This window comes from Falco biarmicus, chromosome 2 (assembly GCF_023638135.1).
Source record: "Falco biarmicus isolate bFalBia1 chromosome 2, bFalBia1.pri, whole genome shotgun sequence".
Lineage (NCBI taxonomy): Eukaryota > Metazoa > Chordata > Aves > Falconiformes > Falconidae > Falco > Falco biarmicus.
This window is the reverse complement of record NC_079289.1, coordinates 85,673,416-85,697,513: the sequence shown is the minus strand read 5'-3', so window position 1 is coordinate 85,697,513 and position 24,098 is coordinate 85,673,416. Positions and strand designations below refer to the sequence as shown.

The 24,098-nt window shown below is 37.4% G+C and overlaps 1 protein-coding gene across 11 annotated transcripts in view; it reads right to left on the bottom strand.

Moving 5' to 3' along the window:
- Positions 1-24,098, bottom strand: part of DMD (dystrophin) — a 1,162,034-nt gene that overhangs the window by 739,972 nt on the left and 397,964 nt on the right. For all 11 annotated transcript variants that reach the window (XM_056326975.1, XM_056326977.1, XM_056326978.1 and 8 more), the window contains 3 exons: positions 16,978-17,157; positions 11,012-11,187; positions 1,002-1,125 (listed from right to left, as the gene is read on the bottom strand). In XM_056326975.1, the coding sequence (XP_056182950.1) occupies positions 1,002-1,125; positions 11,012-11,187; positions 16,978-17,157 (480 nt within the window). The remainder of the gene's footprint in view (positions 1-1,001; positions 1,126-11,011; positions 11,188-16,977; positions 17,158-24,098) is intronic.

The following is a 24,098-nucleotide window of genomic DNA, read 5'->3' as shown; positions in this document are numbered from 1 at the left end:
ATAATTAAAATTATTGAAAAAAAAAGTGTGATTTAATGCGACATTTTAAAATGTGCATTTACAGTCACAAAATTAAGTGTTCCTCAGTCTTATCATAGCTGATTTATGATGGACAAACAGACAGGGAGAAAAAACAGCAGCAGAACTTCAATGCAATAACTTTGTTCCACCTGTTTGTGTTCTATGAGTATGTATCACCATATATCTTAATGAAGTTCCATGATAAACTAAAAGAAATAATTATAAAAAGAACTCCCCTTTCTCTTACTCAGAAAGGACAGGCATTTTTGCATGTATCTACAAAAACTAAATATGAAGAAAATTTAGAATACTTTAGGTGTCAAGGGCTAAAATCAGAGTTTGTAAAACATATACACAAACACAGTTACTGCTTAAGCAGTGCAGAATGATTCATTGTGCCAAAATTAGAAAAGAATCATTTTGGTTGAGACATGGTACTACAACAGAGTAACAAAAACCAAAACAACAACAAAAAAAACCCAAAACAAAACAAAAAAAAAACCACACCAAAAAAAAAAAGAGTGGAAACTGATGATTTTTATGTATAATTTACAGTGCTGTAAAAATATTTAGATACAGATTTCCTTTAGCATACACTAAAAGATGACACTTTTCACATCCATTTATGCATGTATAATGTCAATTTAAGCTGTTGGTGTGGAATGATGATGCATATTTAAGAAGTAATATATAGGCTTTGATTTAACTTTATCCAAAGACTTTCATAAATCTAGAATACCTTAATTAAATATGAGTATGCATGAATAAAAAAAGATCTCTGAATTCAGACAGCCTGTGTAGCAATTTTGGTGCCAAAATCTAAAAGTCACAGAGAGAGTGAGCACTTCCAAATTTCTCTTGGACATAGGGACAATCAATACTTGTCAGAATACTTTTCAACTCATTTAAACATGGACTTTGAAAGCACATTGACAAGCTAATGCAAACTAACAGACATATATACAAGTACTTTCTCCTACATTGACTCTTTCTCTGAGATCTGAGAGATTGCCTTCTTTTCGATATATTGCAAACTCGGGACTCTGAAGCACTGCTTCTGAGCGGGTCATCCAGCTATGGAGCTCTGTTGTATCTGAGTCAAACCTAAGAGACAGAGAAGTACAATAAGACATTCCATTGCCACACAGTTTCTGAAAACAGGATTGATATTAAATATGTTTAACTGGTTGTTTAAACAAGTGAATAAGCAGCAATTTCTCTCAGCAGAAGACAATTTTACACCCCACCCCCCACCCCCCATATTTCAATGGATAGTTCGTAAAACTATTAATTCCAAAATTAGGAAACAGAAATACTTTTTCATTTTTAAGACCCTGATTTGACAGCTGAACAGATGCAACCATTTTCACTATAAGGCTTCTAATTTTACAAGCTGATGTTTTTGGAAGACATGAAACAAGTCGGTCTCAGTGAAGAGTGTACCACAGATCCTGCTGGGTCAGCTGAGGATGTAAGGTCTATCTAGCTGGCCAAATGCAGGCTTCATACCTGCAAGATTTCTGTTCCAGCTTGTGCTGGCTATATTATGAAGGATATTCAAGCAGGAAACCTGACCATTAGCAAAGAGTCTTTTCCGACTGACTCAAATTTGATGTAGAATGCAAACTACTATTCAACAGTAAATTATAATTTCCCTACAGCTAAAACTTTTAAAACTGCAGATTAAGATCCCCAACTCTCTGTATCTACTTTTTAACTGGTACAATCCTTTTTATTACAGTCTGGAACCTTTCATCAACTCCTTTAAAACTGAGTGGAATTTGTTACCTATTAAAAAGGTAGCAGCTCAAAATGAGGGTTATTGTAAGCAGATGTTTAAATTACTGATGTGTAGAAAAATCAAACTATGAATCAGAATCTACTGTAGCTTCTAAAACAAGAGGCTTAAGACAATGTTTTTATCGTTGTGCCACATGGTATGCTTGATTGCATTTCTTTATTGCACTGTATGTTCTAATATTTCTATCTAGTTTGTGACAGATTTTCCTTTTGCAGCTGTAAAATGAAAGCAATAGAACAGAAAGACCTAGAAAAAATAATTAGCTGTGTCCTACAGTTTGCTTTGTAAATATAGGTCGTATCATTTACATACAATTGAAAATCTACTAAAAACAAGAACTTAAATGACAATTACATTTTTGAAGGAATTAATTCTTTTATAAAAATATACTCCATATAAACAAGAACTACAATGCAAGGATTTAAGTGCTACAGAAATCCACATATACAGAAATGAAAACTGAATACAAAAAAGAGTTCCATGTTTGATCTGGTATTTACGCCTCCCTTATATTCCTTCTCCACTGTGACCTTTGTTACTCCATTTAACAACACAGTGTGAAAGTCTGAGTGATAAATAATGAAAGCAGAGGAAAGAAGAATTACACACTACCTCAATCCCAGCTCAGTATTCTGTATTCAAATCATAGACTTTTAGGAATCATTTTGATAAAGCATTTCCTAATAATACTATTTGAACACTCATTAAAGAAGAAAAATATGATTGTGGAGTAATGAAATGTGCAGAAGTCTTAATTTTATAAAGAATCACACGTTCAGAGGCAGAAGACAAAAGAAAATTCCCAGATGGTTCAGGGAATCTCTGTGCTGCTACCAGATTCTAATCCCTGAAATTAAACTTCACTGCCAGTTAAGAGCTTCCTACTTCAGCTTCATTTCTGATCCTACGTGACACTAAATAAACTGTAATTCTTGAATTATTATATTATTCTCTGTTCTGCATATAACTATATTTAATGACCACAGAACATCAGACTTCTGATAACAACAAAGACTAGTTTACCAGTCCCTCAGTACTAAAATCCCTTGGCTGCAGGTAAAATTGTATTACTTCTGGTGTTCACTGCATTGCCAAGCTGCAGGTAAGTAGGACCAGTGAGACCAGCTTTCTGAAGAATAGCCGAATACTGGCCTGGTGTAGGATGGAAATTGGCAGAGCGAAATGTTTACTAGTGATCATTTCTTAATTTCTTAAACAAAAGTACTTAGCTGTTGGCTCTGCAACATCCTCGGTGGAAGAGGAATGGGAGAATTTGGAACAGTTTTGATAGTATAACAAAATAATCTGGAACACATCCTATGGCCCAGAGATTCATCAGGCCACAGATCTTTAAAGTACCTTTGTACCCAAGCCATTCCATGATATGGTATGATTCTATGATATGACAGATCTCAGATAACAGATTGCTCTGTCACTTGCAGTTTTGGCTGGAGATAAATTTAAGTCCATGAACAAAGCCTTCTGCCCCCAAAAGGGCTATAAAGATGGGGCAGAAAAGGAGCAAAGGACAGGAAACATTTCTAAGTAGCTTTTTGCAGAATATAAATATCCTGAATGTAAAGACTTTTTTCAATTACCTTGGAAGAAAAATATTCTCTCTTATGTTCAGCTTGTATAAAACCAGGAAATACAGGTAGAATACAGCACTTAATCATTCCACTGTGATGATTGGACACTTTCTTTCTAAGCACAGCTGCAGTTACAAACTATATTAACTCTAGATTGACATCAAAGGATCAATGCAGTCTTTAAATCTACTAAGTACAACAATACTTGTAAAAAGTAATGCTATATTACCTTTCTGACCCAATAAAGTTGAGTGCATGTAGAATTTGTCAAAATAAATCCGTGAAAAAAAACTAAAAATAAATCACTTGAGACAATTACTCTAAAGAATTACCTTAATTTAACATGCATGTTAGCTTGCTCCCCACCTAAAACTTCAATCTGCAGCAGAAGATTTATTCTTTATGCAGCACTCATGGTTTAATTTTCCATTTAGTCTTTCGTTCTGGTATTCCACAAGAGAGTTACTGCTTTTTACTGCTCTCACTGCCCTCTGTCTCCAGCCCAGCATACATCAGCTGAGTTCAAATACAGTCTCTTGTTACTCCAGAGCATGTTTAAAAAACATCTTCACATTTGTAATCCATGTCATTCAAATTTTCATGGAACTCCCCCACAAATCGATTTTCCGGATCATACTAAGCCATATGCCCATTTCATATTCCCATTGAAAATTCTCTTGCTGTTATCACCACATGTACTTGCTAAAAAATGATTCCTTGTTCTAGCTTTCCCTTCATATTCTGTTTTAAATACACAGTAAACTTCACCTTGATGCATTACACAATTTAGTTGCATTTTTGGTTTTTTCTTCTGTGTATGGAATTTCTAACCTGAATACCCAGCAGGGTATGACACCCAAGTCCTTCTCTAAGCCCCACATCTCATAAAATTTCTGGAAGCTACTAACAGCAAGTTAAATTTTGATATTTCAGAATAAAAATAAATTCTATTTTAATTAGCAATCAAAGGGCTGACTGACTATAAATCTTCTATCTACACAATATACCTTATAAAGGGCTATTGCGTTTCTTACAGATGTCATCTGGCAAAAGAAAATTTTAAACTCATAATGTTGCTTTTTCTTTCACACTGACATGGTAAGATGATGACAGTGAAGTAATGTGCATGCACTGACCTTCCACATATTTACACAAACTACTTCAATGTTGTAAAAGTTCACATAGCAACACAAGCTGTCAAGTACCCAGCTGTCATGTGGCCATCACAGGGTATGGTCTATGCTCTAAAGTAAATGTATTTCATCTTGAAACTGCTAGTGTGTTACTGCTACCACAACTAGACAGTAGTTTCAGTGGTTCATTCTTTCAACAGATAAAAATTGCCTCACAATTTCCTTTGCTCTTTTGTTTTTGCCATCCCTCCCCAAATTAAACTACACTAGCCATGTCACCTCTATGTATCTTTGGCATGGGTATAAGACCATTTGCCTACATATTGAGCTGGCAGGGAATATACAACTCTGAACCAAGAGCCACATTACTGAATTACTGCATTTCCATGACTGGACTGAGATGCCTAGCTTACTGGCAGCCTTCCTCAGCTTGTAGCTCCTCATTGCCTAGACATGTTAGAGAACAACTTCACAGTATATGATGCTCATTGAAAGACTTTGTAATGAACTAATTGCCTGATGCCTGTTTTCCTCCTCTGTATTTGTAGGTGATGAGCCATCAGTTGATAAATAGCCTTGTTCTTATCTCTTAATTCAACAGCTTGAATTCTGGACCTCCCTCTACATTTGTGACGCTACTTAATTTAGCCTCATCACCATTATGACCAGTGCCTTTCTGTAGTGCACACCAAGGTGTCAAAGAAAATACTAGATCAATCCGAAGCATAAATCACTAACAGACACTTCACTAACATCATCTTATCAGTCTCGTAGTTCTTATTTAGCCAACTATCCGTCTTACCACTGGTAACGTATGGTTGTAAACCATACTTTTCCCCAGCTTGAGCAGTAATTCCTGAATTGTAACATGGAATGCTTTGCAGAAATTCTGACAGATCCACCTCATTTCTCATATGTAAGCAAATCATGGCTAAGGCAAATGAAAATCTAGAGGTTGTTGTAGAGTGTGTTCATTACCATCTTTTGCCTTCAGCAAACACACAGTGGCTAGAGATGCAAAGTAGTTTTAAATCCAGTCATCATGCCTTCCAGTGAGTGCCAAATGGTACCACTCCTATAATACAGGAGGTAATTTCGGAGACTAAATATGAAGAATATATAGTCTCATTGTATTTGTCACTAGGCCATTTTTCACCTCACAAACAGGGTAAAGGGTTAAAAACCACAGAGCCCTAAGAAGTTATAAAGTGTCCATGTTTACAGACCTTAACATACCCATACTTCTTATAGTCTAAATTAAAATGCTTAAAAATTATTTCTCCTGTAAACAACAGAAAACTATCCTGCTGTGTCTCAGTCACCTTTTCCTTTCCTCTGGCACTGGCTACACAGATACAACACTGAAATCCAGGACAACCAGGAAAATTGAAGACATGGCTTTACTCTTTTTTGATTTGCTAAGTAATGTTAGATAATACAAGAGAAAAAGATCAATTAAGGGTAAAACAGCTCAACAGAATTACTTTAAAACTGCTAAACAATCAACATTTATTTCTAATAGATTTATTTGGACAGTAATGGGATATTTGAAAAATTAGCTATCAAAAACTCTTGGAATAATCCATTATATTTTTTTTCTTCGATATATTTTCCTACATCAATCTAATTTTTTCTAAGTAATGACACATTAGAATTCCTAGTATAATATTTTTCAAAGAAATAAAGACTACTCTTTTAAAAACATTGTGAACATTTGTTAAATGAAAAAAACACTAGATGGAGCAACTATTCTATTTTAACATGGCTTTCTCTTCAAGGGGCACAACATCTCTTTCAAATCTGTGGATTAACATTATATCTATTATAATGTTATGAAAAACAGACTTTCTTTTGAAAGAAGCACATATGAATTTACTTACTAAATGACACAGAAAGGTATCTTTGGACATTATTCAAGAACATTAATGTTACAAATATGTTTAAAGTAAGTGTTAAGTCTCTCTAACCTGTTTGCTATTTAAAAACTTACTGCAAACTGAGTAATCTTCACATTTTTCTATGCTATAGAACTGACCTGTTTTTCCCATAATATGTAAATAACATGAAAATGAAAATGTTACCTTGCAACCCTTTCTCCCATTTACAGATTTTTTCATCCCAAAACTTCAGCTGTGTTACATTTATCTTTAGTCCTAATGCCTAATGCATACCTTCAAGACCTTTATTATACAGCTCCAAGTATTTTTCCCTTCTCAGTTTCAAATTAATTCCTTTTGGAAAAGGAGCTTTCCACAACCAGTAACAGAACTTAGCACATGTCTGAATTATTCTGAAATTTTTAAGCATTACTTTTGAGGTAGTTTTAGATTTTTTTGCAGGAAGTGGAAGGAAAAGAGAGAAAAAAAAAAAGTCATCTGCTTCTTATCTCTGTTTTCCACCACTTATGCTAAAAAGTTGCTTTAGGAGGCAAGAAAAAAATCAACAGCTTCTTTCCTGTGTATTTACACCACAGTGAACTGAGTCAATGGAAATGTGACATTCAGTCCTGTGTATGCCATAGGTCTACAAGTGAAAATGCTTCTCAATTTCTTCAGAGACTCTCATACTTCTAATCCTAAAGCATTTGGAAATAGAAAAATATTAAATATTCCAGAAAGCTTGAGCTTCAGTTTTAGCCATACATTGTTTCTCCTCAGCTAAGTAGCTGAAGACCATAATCTTATACAGTCCACTAATGCAATATTCAGACTAACCAAACTACTCTTCCCCCTTGAAACTAAGACCTAGCAATTCATATTGCAGGTACAGTGCATCTTTAAGACATCCTCTAGGCTTTCTAAAACATCTGAATAACTAGAAAAAAAAATATGGAGCACTAATGTCTCCAAACATGTGACAATGGAGCCTGACGTATTTATTGCAGACATACTTTTACAGCAAGAACACTGACTACAGCTGGAGAACAGGTGAAAGAAGCTGGAAAAAAATGGTAACATCATTTCACCACCTCAAAAAGCCCCAACCCCCAATGTGCTTTCCCCCCCCAGTTTCCAAAATACCAGGGAACCGCATGCAGTGTCTCGTACCCTGACTGCAGAAAGCAGCCAACACAATCTGTTTATGCACCTTCAGAAGCTTCTAGCAAGCTTTCAATAATTGCTGGGCTTTTTTAATCAAACAAAACTTAATCAGTACAGATTCATCATCTCTTATTCATTAAGTGCTCAGGGAAAATTTTGAATATAAACACATGCACATACAATATAGAATGATGTAGGAGAGGTAGGTTAGAACCCCAATTCTCTCAGTTTATTTTGAAACCCAAAAGCTACGCAATACTATGGATTTGTTTGTCCTTGGGTGTAGGTACAACCAAATATACAGAAAAAGACCCGAACGATCTTTCAGTCAGCAACAAATCCAGAAATTAACTGACTTACTGTCTGGATATATAACCATGAGGTTCTCCCAGACACTGAAGAAAAAGGTGTCTAGTCACCAATGCCAGTCAACATTTTAGCTGAGCACCCAAATCTTAAGATGAGTTTTCTTCTCCCATTGTTATGCTTATGTTCAGTAGAAATTTATTGAGCCAAAGAAAGACAACAACGTAGTGTCAAATGTATTAGTTTCCACAACTGCATTTTTATGTTTTAATAAAAGCAGGCACAATAACCATTATTCTAAGCTGAAACTCCTTCCCAGAAGTTTCCTCTCAAAGTGTTTCTCTGAAGCTATTTATTGACTGGTCCTCCCACTCTGGAACACTCACTTGGACTTTCTAGAGAGGAAAGGGACATAATAAGCCTTTTTTGGCTGTTCAGTTAGAAATGCAAAAAAAATTATCTAAATGGAAGAAAGTTGCCTTCAGATAATATAGCCATCGTTCATCCTGATGCACTGCTGTGGACATTTCTAACATCACTTTGCACGTTACTATACTGTAGGTCCATTCACAGGTATTCAGTGAACAGTCATAATGAACTAGTTCTCATATGATGGTATGAGTGTACTGTCAAACCAATATAGTAACTCCTGCACACAAAGCAATATTCCAGCCAGTTAGATCATATTAAAGTGTATTAAACAAATTACTCCCTTCTTCCTACTAGAATTAAGCTTTCTTTCTTAAATAATAATCAACCTGTGCAGCAATGAAAAGGACTCTGATTTTAAGTATATATAAGAAACCACAACTTATTCGGTCATCTAAAGTAATCCTAGACAACAACTGAGAACACCAGATTGATCTAAGCTTCATTTCTTGACTCTTATCCAAAAGTCAGGCAGAATTTATATGATGAATGAATATCTTTATAGATAGCCTAAAACATAAATTAAACCCCCTAGAAATCTAGTATGTAACAGTAAAAAACATTAACACTGTAAATTTGGTAGCATATCTGCCAATAATATAGCTGGCAAGCATAGTGTCAAATTTGATAATATATCCCATTTTATCTACTAAATTTATATATAACCTTGCTAGTTGCAATGCATTAGACTGATAACAGCTAAAATACTTATCAGCTTGTATAAAATTAGGTATTTCTGAACATAAACAATTCCTATAATCCATCTATTTCCTGCCCTTCAGTAGTTTCCTTGCATGATGACTTCAAAGTCTGTAGTCTGCTATACCCTGCCAGTTTTACTTTCAGTATTAAAGCAAATCAAAAGAATACGAGCAAGAAGGAAAGACTAACATTACATACATTACATACTTAGTAGCTGAGAAAGGAACTTCTGCTGCAATTTGGTCTCCAATTTTATTGTAATGCACAGCTATAGCAACAACTTTCTTGAAGAATCATAAAATATAGCTTTAAAAAATCACTACTTAATCTGGTTTTAACTAAGATAATGCTTTCCTTTATAACAGTAGACTTGCATTTCACTTCCTTATATTTATGTCAAGAAAGAACATTCTTAAAACATTCAGTATGGAAAAAAAAAAGTGAAATGTTTAAAATACCAATTAGTGAAACAGTTTAAAATTTCAGGGGGGGGTGTCATTCTTATTTTTTCAATTTCAAAACTATTATTTCCAATATTTTAAATGCAGGGACCATGCCTTAATACAGGTTTACTCTTGCATATAAAACAAAAAGAGCTCGATCCTATTTCAGATCTTTGCATATTAATAGTGAAACTGTAACTACAGTACTATCGCTTATAACGTCTGTTAAGTAAAATCATTGCTATCTAATATTTCTTTGGGGGAAAAAATAAAAGAAGTCTGCTGATAGTCATCACTCTGCATTATACTGAATGCTTGGGAATATATTACCAAAATGTAAATCTTATTATTTTATGGTAACCTAGGATATGTGAAAAAAACACCTGATTCCAAATTAGGATTTAGGAGATTAGATTTAATTCACTCAAATTTAGCTGTCGAAGTCACTTTTTAGTCTAAGCACTTTCTATATGAGGAGTAATTACCCAATTTAACAAAAAACATTCTTCTTATGTCACATACACAGCATTCTTAAACAATAAGACTAAACTAGAAACCTTATTTCTAGAATGCTCAAAGGTGAGATAAACCCACTTCAGGTGCCTACGTATATAAAAAGGTGCCTCTAAATACCTGTTTTTTCAGTTGCATACTCCTTCATTTTAAAAATAAACCCCACATTTCTCCTGTTCTTGATATATTTCATTCTTTTTAATAAGTTAAAGGTTATTTACAAGAAAAAAAATATATAATCAAACTAAGCAAAGATATTTTCTATAGAAATGAGAGACTGAATGCAGTTTTGCATTCCTTTCAGTCCTTAAATCTGTTACCTTGGAATTCATATGTTTACTAGAATATCAAAAACATTTCCAAAACAAACATTACAATGAGCATTTGAAGTCTAGCTTCTTAGCATCTCATTTAGAAAGCTACTGCTTGAGTCAATTCTACTTAAGCTAATCAGAATTTTTTCTTGTCACTTTAACAAGTGTTCAGTATTAGTCTAAAATCCCTTGTCACTTGTACTTGAGTTACAAAGGAAAAAATCTGAAAATGATACTGCATGTTTCACCAAATATTAACTCTGCCTCTGCAGAACTGTTATGTCTACTGCTGACCCACAAGTCAGAAAGAATACAACTTGAACTTTAGAAAACAGGAAATATCTGCACTATTCTAACTATTAATTATTTTTTTTTCAAGAATTAAAAAAGCTGAGTACTAATGGAATGCTTCTTGTCCTTCAAGTTTCAAGACTATAGTCAAGTGGGACCCCCACAATGCCATACATAATGACTTCTACTGACTATAATTATATCACAATGATATTGATTTAACGGTTAACATTCTATATTGCAAAACAGTTGCACTAGAAGCACAAAGAAACCCGTATCTCATCCTGAGTAAAAAGAGTTAACAATCAATGGGTACCTTAATAGAGAATGGAAATACAATTTTAACCTCAAAAAAGTGAACAGCATATTTTTGCATTGTCATCCACACTCCTATGGGTATTCTTTTTCTGTCTCTTAATGATTCTCACCTCTTCCTAATTTCCGAATCCACAAGGAGTTGCCTTTTTTTGTGTGGTGGAGGTGGTGGGAGTTCCTCTTTAGCATGCTTAACCAGGATTTGTTCTCTTGTGGTCACCATAGTTACAGTTTCCATTACAGTTGTCTGTGTTAGTGATGTCTGAGTGGTAGTGACGGCCTGCGAAATCTGTGAGAAGTATAAAAACAGAGGTCACTTGTCTGAAAGACTTCAGTAAAGGCTGTTTGGTGTAGCAATAGAAAATGAGAAACTGCTCCCACCTGATCATAGGCTGATCTTCAGAAAAAAATAACACTATCCACAACTCAAACCAAATTATCTGACTCATGCTGTGTGAATAAGGTATCTGCAGAAGTCAATATCAAAATCAGAAAGGATCCTAAACAGATTTAACTTATGGCTCCCTGTAAGTCACGCTGAATGAAGGAAAGGAATGAATGGTCAATTTTATGAGGGAATTTAACGATAGCAAATATATAAAATGTTACTATTGCTATATGTTACTCTGCCTCCATTATGAAAATTTATTGAGAATTGATAAAGGCACAGTAATGGCACTAAATTACCAATTATCATTTTTACCATTTAAAACAATTTTCAAACTAGAATATAATTCATCATAACCTTCTTGCATAAAAGGGCAGTTAGCTTTCTGTCAGGAAATCTTAAATTAGAAAACATGCACTGGAAGGCAAATTAATTTAGATCCGTTTTATTCCATAATAAAAAAATAGTGTTAAGAGGTCATACCAGATACTAATACACATAATATGTAACACTGTAAACACTATCAATCTAATGCATTTAACTTTGCTTGGTAATATGAAAAAAAAACCCCTTCATACAATTCAGCTGCACAAAAAAGGGTAACGATGAGAAATATTTTCTGCTCATATTTTTTTTTGAAAGATACTGGTTGTACATGTACTGGTTGTTCATATTTGTTTCCGTACAACACCAACTACAAACTATCCACTTAAATGTGGGCAGCTGTTCTTAAGTCCTTTAACTCATGAGAAATGGGTCACTTCTTTTTTGCTTGTCAGATGATGGCTCATTTGTCAAAATGCTCTAGTTATAGCTCCAATGACCACCTCACAGTTTAGGGGCAGTGAAATGGAAAATAAAAGGAAGAAGTTATACCAGGAGCAGGAAAAGCTGTGCACCAGAAAAGCCCTGCTTCTGTGCTTATTGTCAATGTGCAAAAATTAGGAAGACTTTCCAATTCAATTACATGAAAGCCAGTATCAAAAATTCCATGATACTATATACGTGTATATACATTATCTATTAGTGCTTGCATCAGAAACTCAGTAAGAAAACTTTAGTTAGTTACTTTAGTTACTGAGACATCAGTTTTCTAGAAACAATAAAGAAGAGGCATACCAGGTAATTAACATCTTTCCCATGTTTTCTTACATGGCAAAAAATAGAGTGACAAGGAAAGGTGGATACTGTTAGCAACCAGATTCTCAGCAGGCAACATCAGTAAACCTAACAAAAACCTGAAAAAAAATCCCATGGCTTCCTGCCAACATTGCCAAATCTTCCACACAGTCTTTTAAACAAAATCATCTTCCCATTCTTTGTCCAGTCTGCCAATGGAAGTGATGATTAGGGAAGTCTGTCACCAATGTAATTTTGGCAGTCTTTCTTACTTAGAGCTGTCAGCTCAATGCTGTGCTTCACCCTCTAGAAATAACCAGCTGCTAAGGCTTTGGAGCAGAATATAGACTACTCAGAAGACTACAAAATTATGATTCAGAAGATTTTTTTTTCCCTCTGGATTAATTATGTCAGTTGGAGTAAGCTGCTTGTGAACTGCAGGGAATTAGCTAATGTATGAACTACATAAATCCTTTAGAAAAAAAAAACAAACACAAAAAACCAAACCACCCAGCTGACTTATTAATCACTACAATATTATGTATTACTACTTTTGTTCTAGTTCCCTCAACAAGATATATTGCCTTTGATATTTTCATCTACAGAAATCATGTCAATATTAAGTAAACATTTCCATATAGTTTTAATAAAAATGTAGATTTTTTTAATTAATTGCAGAGGCAGAAAGGAAAAGCAAATTATAGCTTCTTATGTCTAGGGTTCTATAAAATTTGAGAATAACACCTGATGTCATCTTTCACTGAATTGATTCTGTAGGTAAGAACACTCCAAATAATTGCTTCCTCCTTGTATGCACTTTCGGGTACAGTCTCCCTCTCCTTTTCTCACAAAATTCTTACTACACTTGGTTTTATCCAAAAAAACAATGATAGGATGATGTTTCTGACACCTGAGGTCATATCCTGTCATGTTTCCATTTGCCAGTCAATACCAGGGTACAGTTTACAGTGAAGAAATGTAAAACAATAAACCACAGCTAGGGCTCTGTGGGAATCATCTGCAGCATACTACCAATTACACAGGGGTAACAGTTTCAGCTGGTGATTGGGAGCAGTGCCTCAAAAGTAGGCCATGTAATTACCATATGCTCAGAGTAGTCAAGTCACGATGCTGTAGGGGGTAATGATTTACATGTCAAAACAGTAAAGATGTATTTTTAATGCTTAATCAATAGGAGTGGAGGTTAAATGCTATATACTTCAAAAGGAGAATTGAGATGTGAATTTTAAGTTCATAATCATTCTAATTAGAGACTGGGTAAAAGTACTGAAGATTACACTGCAATGTAACTCCACAAGATGAAGTCGGTTCACATTTAAAAGCGTGCACACACTTTAGTGGGTAAAGGACGATCCTTAAAAATAAAAGGAAGTACAAAACAGTAAGTAGCTTTTGTTAGCTTTCCACGGCCAAAAAAAACCCCAAACAACAAGGAACCCACCTCTTAAATCTAATCACTGCCTTGTTTCATGTATTATTCAAAGAGGATCCAAATAATGACAGTATAGTTTCCCCATCCTTCTCAGTTCGTGACAAGCAAATGTGAATCTGAGAAGGGGCAATGCAGACTAGGCCTTTAACCCACTAGAAAATCATATGGAAAGTGCTAAGGTGACTCACAAGGCTGTACATTAAAAGGCTTTCAAAATACAATGCTAGGCAAGCCTTTAAAGTGCAGTTTCACATCAGCAAGCTCATCTTAGAAACATGTTAAAACTCATCTCTTTCAGAGTGGACAAATTTAAATCTTCCTTTTCATCCTCTACAGGCAAAGGTATGTACAGTGTGTGTATAGCACTTCAGTAGTTTTATGTCATCTTATTTCTCTTTTATGCAGCAGCCTACTTTTAATGCCATCATTTATTACTGCCTTTGGAAGTGCCCTCCGTCATGATAAACTCATAATTTTCCTTAACACTCACTTTTGGAGCTGTCATCTGTTCTTTGATGAAGTGTATGTATGTGAGTGGGGAAGTTCAGATGAAGAATGGTGTTTTCTTTAGTTTGGGAAGGTTTTCAGTAAACTTAGTGAAGCATAATGAAATCACCAAAGTTGAGTTTAGAGTTTCTAAAAGCTATGCATCTAGTCTAAGCAAGTTGTCCTTGTCCTTGATTCCACTGTGTGGTCAATGAAGGAAAGTTGACATTTTCATGATGAGGACAAACTGCTTTTTAGAGGTATCTCTCTCTCTCACCCTTGTTGTCCACTCCTTTGTTGCAGAAGTTTCAGCCATGAGTTCTGATTAGATGCTTTAAATTCACCAGCAATGAATTGCAGCAATGAATTCAGCTAAATGTGGGAAGGCTCACATTCTACTTTCTGGACTTTTCCTTTGGGAAGTATAACTGCTTCCTATGCCTAGTTGGAGAATCAGCTTTGAACTGAGGATGAGGGTGTCTCTTCCATTTAATTTCGTATTTTGCTAACAAGTTATTTATTTAGTGACACTTTAGTAAGAGAAGGAGGGGAAATAACTACCTACAAATATGTAATTATGAAGGTACTTTGAGAATTATTAATGAATGGAATAAAGTTTACTTTGAAGACAGTATCTGTTTGATGAATAAAGTGTACATTTTCAGATAGATTTTAGTGAAAATTGTTGTATTTTTCCCCTTCGTCCAATTCCCCTCCTCCCCAGTCCATGATTAGAGAGAATAATTACATCTTTTAGAGGCATTTTATTCTTGCAGTCTAAATGTGTAAATGAGCGCTGTAATGAATAAATGTATAAACCCTACTAACATTATCTGCCCTGCCTAGACAGAAACACATGGCAAATAGTATCAATATTTCAGAGAGGACATATCTAAACCGTGTAACAGTGCCTTAGGAATTAGTCCTTCATTTAGCACTGAACGTGAAATGTCTCCAGGACGTGAAGCAGTAAGCCCACTACAGCATACCAACTCTGTGGCAAGCAAAGTAGCTTCCTCTTGGAGGAAAACTTATCAACTGATGCATGCTGTTATAAGACAGTTACACTGTTTTGGGAATCCAGAGCTATCCCACCAGTGCTGCTCTATGATGTATGGTTGTACAGCCTCAGGACTGCTCACTTCACAAGGAGACTTTCTCTTCTGTAATCTAAAACTAGTATCTGCTTTTAGGACCAATCAACAACCTAAATATCTCTTGAAATGACTTGACAACTTCAAAACATGTGACCCCATGAGGCCATCCCACATTCAAACTGCACCTCTGAATTTTCCTCTGCATTGAAACAACAGGTCTCCTAAAGCAAATAAACAAGAGTTAAACCAAATTTTCAAGTGTTATAAATGCCATGTAGCACAAACTGGTTTTGCCTCCTGTTACTAAGTGAATTTGTACCCTTTCACCATTTTCTTCTCTTTTGTTCTCCCAAACTGATTTTTCCAACTTCAGATACACAAGACACAGTATCTCAAAGCAAACCAAAAGGTTAAGGTATGATTGGAAGCATGGTTATTGAGAGGTATTCAGATCATTACAGGAAGCATAGCAGTTTTCATTTATTTACCCAGACATAAGTTCGTAGAAGCATTAGTATATAGCAAAAAAAAAAAAAAAAAAAGAAAAGTGCAGCATGGTCAAGGGAATTGAATCGAACTGACCAGAACTGTGAGAGGCCCTCCTATGAACAGGACAGGTGCATGCAGTAAAATTCTGCCTTGTGTTATCAGTAAAAAGTCTTCATGTCCATTTTACCAGTCATACAATAATAGCACAAAACCTCCTCAATACCCATGACATAATGGAGTGAAAAAATGTGACCTGATTTGGGTTTTAATCCAGTAAGAGATGCTGAAAAATGGCTAGGAAAAATAAATGTATATGGGTTTGAATACTACACCAGAGGACTGATTTTTGTTATCTGGTTTAAAAAACGTGAAACTTTAAAACCTAAAATTCTTTTTTTAATGTATTACAGTTAACGTGAAGGAGCTAAGAAAAATAGCAATAGATTATATCCTTTTTTTTTCACTGGGATTTTGGCTATAGTATGGATTGATTTCTTTTTTTTCCCCAAGAAAAGTCTCTTTTTATGGCCTTTCTTTTTAACCTGTACATTAGCATAACATAATCAGAGGTAAAACATTAATCTATCATAAACTTTCACTGTTTAAAAGTTATAAAAATATTTTTTTCTTTAGTAAACAGTTCTCACACTAATTTCAGGCTAAGTGCTATTCCACAGACAGCCATAAAAACAGTGCATTTGAAGTGACTTAATAATATAGGTTAAAAATAAATTAACTGGGAAGAGTATTTTTAGTATGGATTGTATCATCCCTGAAAACATAGTTAACAACCCAAGAAAGTAATCAACACTATAAAGAGAGAGCTAAACCCAAGGAGATAAATCAAAATCTGGAAAGTTATATTACAGTTGCATTATGCTGTCCTAAAAATTAAATATATCTCAAGCAATCATGCAGGGGAAAAAAATAAAACAATAAAACAAAAAAAAAACAAAAAACAACCAAACAGCACCAAAACTACTTCAAGCATTTAACTGGGAAAGAATTTGACTGTCACCAACTGACAAAATTATGGTTTTAACAAACCTGTTTAGAATTGCTCTCCACCTTCTGCACAAGGCTATCCCAGCGCTGGGCAAAATTTTCAAGACGGCTTTCCAGCTTTTGAGCCACTGCTTTATTTTTCACAGCTATCAGGAGGTCTTGGCTGAGTGACTTCAGCTTACCCATCATTTGCTTTTTCATTTCTAGATCTCCTTTTAGGATCTGTTAAAAGAAGTAACAGCTGGAAGAACAGTAATTTATATGACGGGGGCGTGGGGGGGGTGGGGTGGGGAATGGGAGGGGGGACACCACCGAAAAATGAACCCCAAACCAACAAACTTAGAAGAAAAATCCTTACGAGAGCATCATAAAGAACCTAAAATGGGTAAGGCTATTTCGTACAAACTCCTATACTTCCATTCTGCTGTCACTGTAAAAACTGCTGGCAGAGCTGACATAGGGGAATGGACACATTGCACTTCACAAAGCAATATAACATGACAGGTGGAGCAACTCTAGACATCACAGAATGCCTCAGGTGGCGACATAAATCAAAAAGCTAACAGCTGTGTGACATTAATAACCTTAAAAAGGCACTAATATTAACAACTATATCAACATTTCAAACAACATATCTTTAAAGCTTTTTTGTACTTTGTCATACATTTAATGGTAAATCTCATGGGGAAAAATATTTTCTAGAAAAATATTTGTCCACAAACAAGGATAAAAAAAAAAAAAACAAACAAAAAACCCCAAACAAACAAAAAAAACCAAAAACCAAACCAAAACCAAACCAAACAAAAAAAAAAAAACCTCAAAGAAAATGAGTTTGGTTTTGGCAGTACTGAAAAATCATATATTTCTCATCTTCTTTGGATCCCAGCAGGCTCTGGTTATATGGCAGTAGCTTCCCACGGAACAGGGAATCCTTTGAAACTCCAAGAGCTTTACTGACTGTGCCAAGGGAAGGGCCCTGCAGCTGGGAGCCTGGAGACACCTGTGTACGACCTCTGGACTCAGCAAGCTGCCTTACAGCTTGAACTCATGGATGCTAACAGAAAAGGAGAAATCATCAGTCTTCACATCTCTACTGCAGTAAACTGCCAAGGGATCTTGAAACTCCCAAGATCTATACATGAAAATATGAATTAGACTCTTTAGAGATCCAGTAGTCATCCATAGGTCCAGTTTTCACCTGGGTTTATTTTTTAATGCCTCTACTGGTTTACTCCACTGATTTTCACATCTTAAGCATTAATTTCCCAGAATTTCCTCAAGCATTCCCCCAGAAGAAATCTAGCCATGGTTTCCACTTGGCCAAAAGCCAGCACCAGAAGGCATGTGGCAACCTGGATGGACCTCCTATGTTAACATGCAGCTGTCCAGGTGACAGGCTGCAGGGGATGTCTGAGCCTGTCCTGCTGCAGGAGGGCAGCAGAGATAACAGTGGTGTGAGGTGCAACCAGGTGGATGGTCTGCTCAGCCTGGTGGCAGAGCTGAAAGAAGAAGAAGAAAGCTTAAGGAGTTGTCAGGGAGTGTGAGAGGGAGAGAGACTGGTGGAGACACTCTCTACCATCACTGAGACAAATGCACTGGATGGACACATGACAAGAAACAGAGGCTCCCCTGCCTACTTTCCAGAAGCAGATGGACAGTACCTAAATGACAGGGAGGAATGGAAACAGGTCTCTGCTTGGGGCAGCAGGCGAATCATCCCCCAGCCTACTTCACTTTCCCATGCACCCCTATACAATATGTATGCAGCTCTGGAACCTAAAAGCCAGGAAAATGATGATGTGGATGAAAGTCCATCCAGGCTGGAGGAGTTGCCTGGGGAGAGTTGATCAGCCCCACACATCAAGACCAGTTCTGCTAGGAAGAAAAGAAAGGTGGTTGTCATCGGCAACTCCACTTTGAGAGGAATGGAGGGCCCAATATACTGACCAGACCCAACCCATAGGGAAGCCTGCTGCCTCCCTGGGGCCTGGGTAAGGGACGTTGCTAGAAAATTCCCTTGTCTGGTTTCTTGCTCAGATCACTGCCCATTACTGGCCTTCCAAGTGGGCAATGATGAAGTTTAAATGAGAGGAAATATAAGGGCGACCGAGAGAGACCTCAGAGCCTTGGGGTTACTGGTTGAGGGATCAGGAGAACAAGTAGTGCTTTCCTGTATCCTGCCAGTTGCAGGGAAAGATGGGCCATGTAATCAGAAGACCACACACATCAATACCTGGCTCCAGTCACGGTGTCAATGGCTAAATTTCAGGGGGTTTGATCATCAGTGAGTTTACATGGCAGCAGGCCTGCTGGCAGCAGATGGGATTCACTTGTATCAAAGGGGAAACAGTATCCTAGGTTAGGAGTTAGCAGGGATCACCAACAGAGCTTTAAACTTGATTCAAAGGGGGAAGGGAATAAAACCAAGCTTGTTGAGAGATGAGCCTGGGGGTGGCATGCCAGGGTTGGAGGCAAGACCGATAGCACAACTGAAATGCATTTATGTCAATGCCTGGAGAAGGGGCAACAACCAGGAGGAGATGAAAGCCATTCTGCTGCAGGAAGACCATGATATAGTCACCACCGTGGAAGCATGGGATAACTCACATGACTGGAGTGCTGCAATGGATAGCTACAAACTTCAGAAGGGATAGGTGGAAAGACAGGTGGCGGGGTAGCTCTGTGTACAGGGAGTTTTTCGACTGCCTAGAGCTGCATGGTGGCGAACAGTAGGGTTGAGTGTTTATGGATAAGAACCAGGGGGAAGGCCAAAAGAGCCGATATTCTGGTGGGAGTGTGTTACAGACCATCCAACTAGGAGGAAGAGGCAGATGAAACATTCTACAAGCAGCTGGGAGAAGTCTCAAGATCGCTAGCCCTTGACCTCATGGGGGAATTAAGCCTACCAGATGTCTGCTGGAAATGCAGCACAGCAGAGGGGAAACAGTCCACGAGTTCCAGGAGTGTGTGGAAGATAACCTCCTGACACAGCTAATCAGTGAGACAGCCAGGGGAGATGCGCCGCTGGACCTGCTGTTTACAAAGAGGGAAGGAGTGGTGGGTGCTGTGAAGGCTGGAGGATGTCTTTGGCATAGCAATCATGAGGTGATAAGAGTTTTTGAATCTCAGAGAAGTAAGGAGGGGGGGTCAGCAGAACCTTGGACTTCTGGAGGGCCAACTTCAGCCTGTTTAAGAGTCTAGTTGACAGAGTCCCTTGGGAGATAGCTTTGAAGGAACAAGGTGTCCAGGAAGGCTGGACATTCCTCAGGAAGGTAGCAGGAGCAGGCTGTCGCCATGTGCCAAAAGACAAGCCATTGCGGGAGAAAACTGGCCTGGCTGAACAGAGAGCTTTGGCTGGAACTCGGAGAAAAAAGGAGAGTTTGCCGCCTCTGGAAGAGGCAGGCAGCTCTGGAGGACTACAAGGATGTTGCAAGGTTATGCAGGGAGAAGATTAATGAGGTGAAAGCCCAGCTACAACTCAGGCTGGCTGCTGCTGTAAAAGATAACAAAACATGTTTATACAAGTGTGTTATAAACGAAAGGAAGGCGAAGGATAGTCTCCGTCCTTTATTGGATGCGATGGGGAGCATTGCCACAAAGGCTGAGCTGCTAAATGCCCTTTTTGCATTAGTCTTTAATAGTAAGAGCAGTTGTTCCCTCTGGGTACTCACCCCCCTGACCTGGAAGACGGGGACAAGGAGCAGAATAAAGTCCACACAGTCCAGGAGGAAACAGTCAGTGACATGATGCTCCATTGAGTTGTGCACAAGTCTATGGGATCCACCCAAGGGTACTGAGGGAGCTGGCAGAAAAGCTCACCAAGACACTCACCATCATTTACCAACAGTCCTGGCTAACTGGGGAGGTCCCAGTTGACTGGAGGTTAGCCAATGTGATGCCCATCTACAAGAAGGGCTTGAAGGAGGATCTGGGGAACTACAGGCCTGTCAGCCTGACCTCGGTGCTGGGGAAGGCTATGGAGCAGGTCATCCTGAGTGCCATCATGTGGCACATGCAAGGACAGCCAGGGGAACAGGCTCATCCAGCAGGGTTTTAGGAAAGGCAGGTCCTACTTGACAAACCTCATCTCCTTCTATGACAAAGTGACCCACCTAGTGGATGAGGGAAAGGTTGTGGATATTTTCTACCTGGACCTTAGTAAAGCCTTTGGCAGTATCTCCCACAGCATGCTCCTGGAGAAAGTGGCTGCTTATGGCTTGGATGGGTGTACTCTGCACTGGGTTAAAAGCTGGCTGGATGGCCAAGCCCAGAGAATAGCAGTAAATGGAGTTACATCAAGCTGGTGGCAGGTCACATGTGGTGTTTCCTAGGGCTCAGTATTGGGGCCAGTCCTGTTTAATACCTTTACTGACTATCTGGATGGGGGGATTGAGTTCACCCTTGGTAAGTTTGCAGACAACACCAAGTTGGGGGCAGTGTCCATCTGCTTGAGAGTAGGAAGACTCTACAGAGGGATGTGGACAGGACGGACCAATGGGCTGAGGGCAACTGTAAGAGGTTGAACAAGGAGACGTGCTGGGTCCCGCACTTGGTTCACAACCACCCCATGCAATGCTACAGGTTTGGGGATGAGTGGCTGGAAAGCTGCCCAGCAGAAAATGACCTGGGGATGCTGACTGACTGCCACCTGAATATCAGCCAGCGGTGTGCCCAGCTGGCCAAGAAAGTCAACAGCATCCTGGCTTCCAACTGAAATATATAGTGTGGCCAGCAGGACAATGGAAATGTTTGACCCCTGTGCTCAGCTCTGGTTAGGCCATATCTCAAATGCTGTGTTCAGTTTTGGGCTCCTCACTTCAGAAGAGATGTAGAGGTGGGAGAGCATGTCCAGAGGACATTGAAGGTGGTGAAAGGTGTAGAGCACAATTCTTAAGAGGAGCAGCTGAGGGAACTGGAGTTGTTTAGTTTGGAGAAAAGAAGGCTCAGGGGGGGATCTTATTGTTGTCTGCAACTACCTGAAAAGAGGTTGTAGGCAGGTGGGGATTGGTCTCTTCTCCCATGTAACTAGCGACAAGACAAGAGGAAATGGCCTTAAGTTACACCAGGGGAGGTTTAGATTGGATATTAGGAAAAAAAACTTCACTGAAAGGGTGGTAAAACATTGGAACAGCCTGCCCAGGGAGGTGGTGGAATCTCCATCCCTGGAACTGTTTAAAAAACACATAAATGTGGCACTTAGCAACACGGATTAGTAGTGAACTTGACAGTTCGGGGTTAAGGGTTGGAATTTACTACCTTAAAGGTCTTTTCCAACTTAAATGATTCTATGATTCTCTACACCCTCTGTCTAAGCATAGCCAAATTTTGAATTCTCAGTGCAGTTGAGGATTGCAATCTAATCCCCAAGGCATGAAAGTTATAATTAGACAAATATTCAGACAACATAATTTAGTATACTTTCCTGTAGCTGTATAATCCGAAATTGTCATCTGAAATACAGCTCAGTAAAAGAAAGAATCAGCCTTTGTAATCAGTTCTTTTTCTGTTCAGATGTGGTTTGAAACATAATTATCAATGTTGGCTGCAGTTAATATAAACATTTAAATTTACATGTCCCTAAGAAAGACCCGCTAACACACTTTATATTTAAGAATCTGTTTGCATAGTAGCAGATCTAAAAGAGGGAACAGACTAGATATAAAACTATTTGTCATTTTAAAATCTCAAGGCTTGTTATATTTGACTTTTTTTTTTCCCTGCCTACAGTGTCAGAAATAGCTCATGTGAAAGCCACAACATACACTGACTGAAATAAGAAGAAATGGTACCCTATAAAACATGATTAGGGAATTCTGAACAAAAGTGTTCTATTCCCAACATCCTCAGCTGAAAAGAACTGTATGAAACACAAATGAGTTCAGCATCAATCCCACATACATGGAGCTCAATCAGTAAGTGAAGCACAAGAAAGAGGATGCTAAAACTTTCTATGTCAAAGGTCCTACTGTATGCTCACTACTACCTAGTATGGTTTTGTGATAGCTACAGTTAACCTGTAAAAATATACTGAGGGATGCTGTTTTCACATTTCCTTACTGAAAACATGTCAATGTGTTACAGTAACCAGAAATATGCTCTAGTTTTGATTTTTTACGGTACAAGAATAGACCTAAAATATAAATGAACACCAAAATATGTAATTCACCAATCTGCAAGGGGCTAAATGATACTGTCCTCTTTATAAAATTAATTATCAAATAACTCAGCCATAACTTCTGTCAAGTACTTACTGTAAACTCCAATATTTGAACATTACACAGTGGTTTCCTTATTTGTTGGTAATGTTCTATTAGTTGCTTATTTGTTTTCAAGTTTTTAATTATTGATTTTTTCCTCTTCCTTAAACATCACCAAAAGCTCTCTTTGGTAATTGTTTCATTCTAATCAGCCACATTGCTCTAAGGTAATTGTTCAGCTGTAAAGAGATTTATTCCAGTAAAAGATACTCTAATTTCTAATTTATCTCTTCTAATAAGTAAAGAAATTTGCATTACGGGAAGGAAGAGAAGATTTAACTCTATATCAATGGAATATTTACTACAAATATATAGATCTAGATCTTGTATAACTTTGAGTAGGTCTCAATATTTTTTATGAAGAAGAGGAATACCATCACCTTCATTTTACACACTGCAAAACTTAGGCACAGGACATGAAAACAACCTATCAAGCCTGTGCCGTAAATGACAGTAAAATTTCCCCTCAGTTTGTCCATTTGTGTTCTACATTCTCAGTGCACCACATCCTCCTGCTTAGTCCATGCTCTATGTCACCTTTTGCCTTGTGTAAGAATTCAGACAATTATAGTGACAGTGAATAAATGGTGGGTGGAAAAAAAAGAAAAAAGTAAAGTGTTTTAAGGAAATCTTTTTAGAACTAGAAGAGCTACTCATCAACATAAGGGAAAAAAACAATGAAGTCTATTAATATATGCACAAAGTAGTAAAGCCTAAACAGTTTTTCAGACCTTTAGACTATGCAAATACAGAAGAAAGTTAATGACAAAGGAGATAAATTTTCACATACAAATACTGAATGCAACCTCTGAAACATGTCATTTGAGATTCCTAAAACACAAAGCTTTCTTACAAGAAACAAAACTCTGAACAAAAACTCTTATGAATACATATTATGGGTTGATA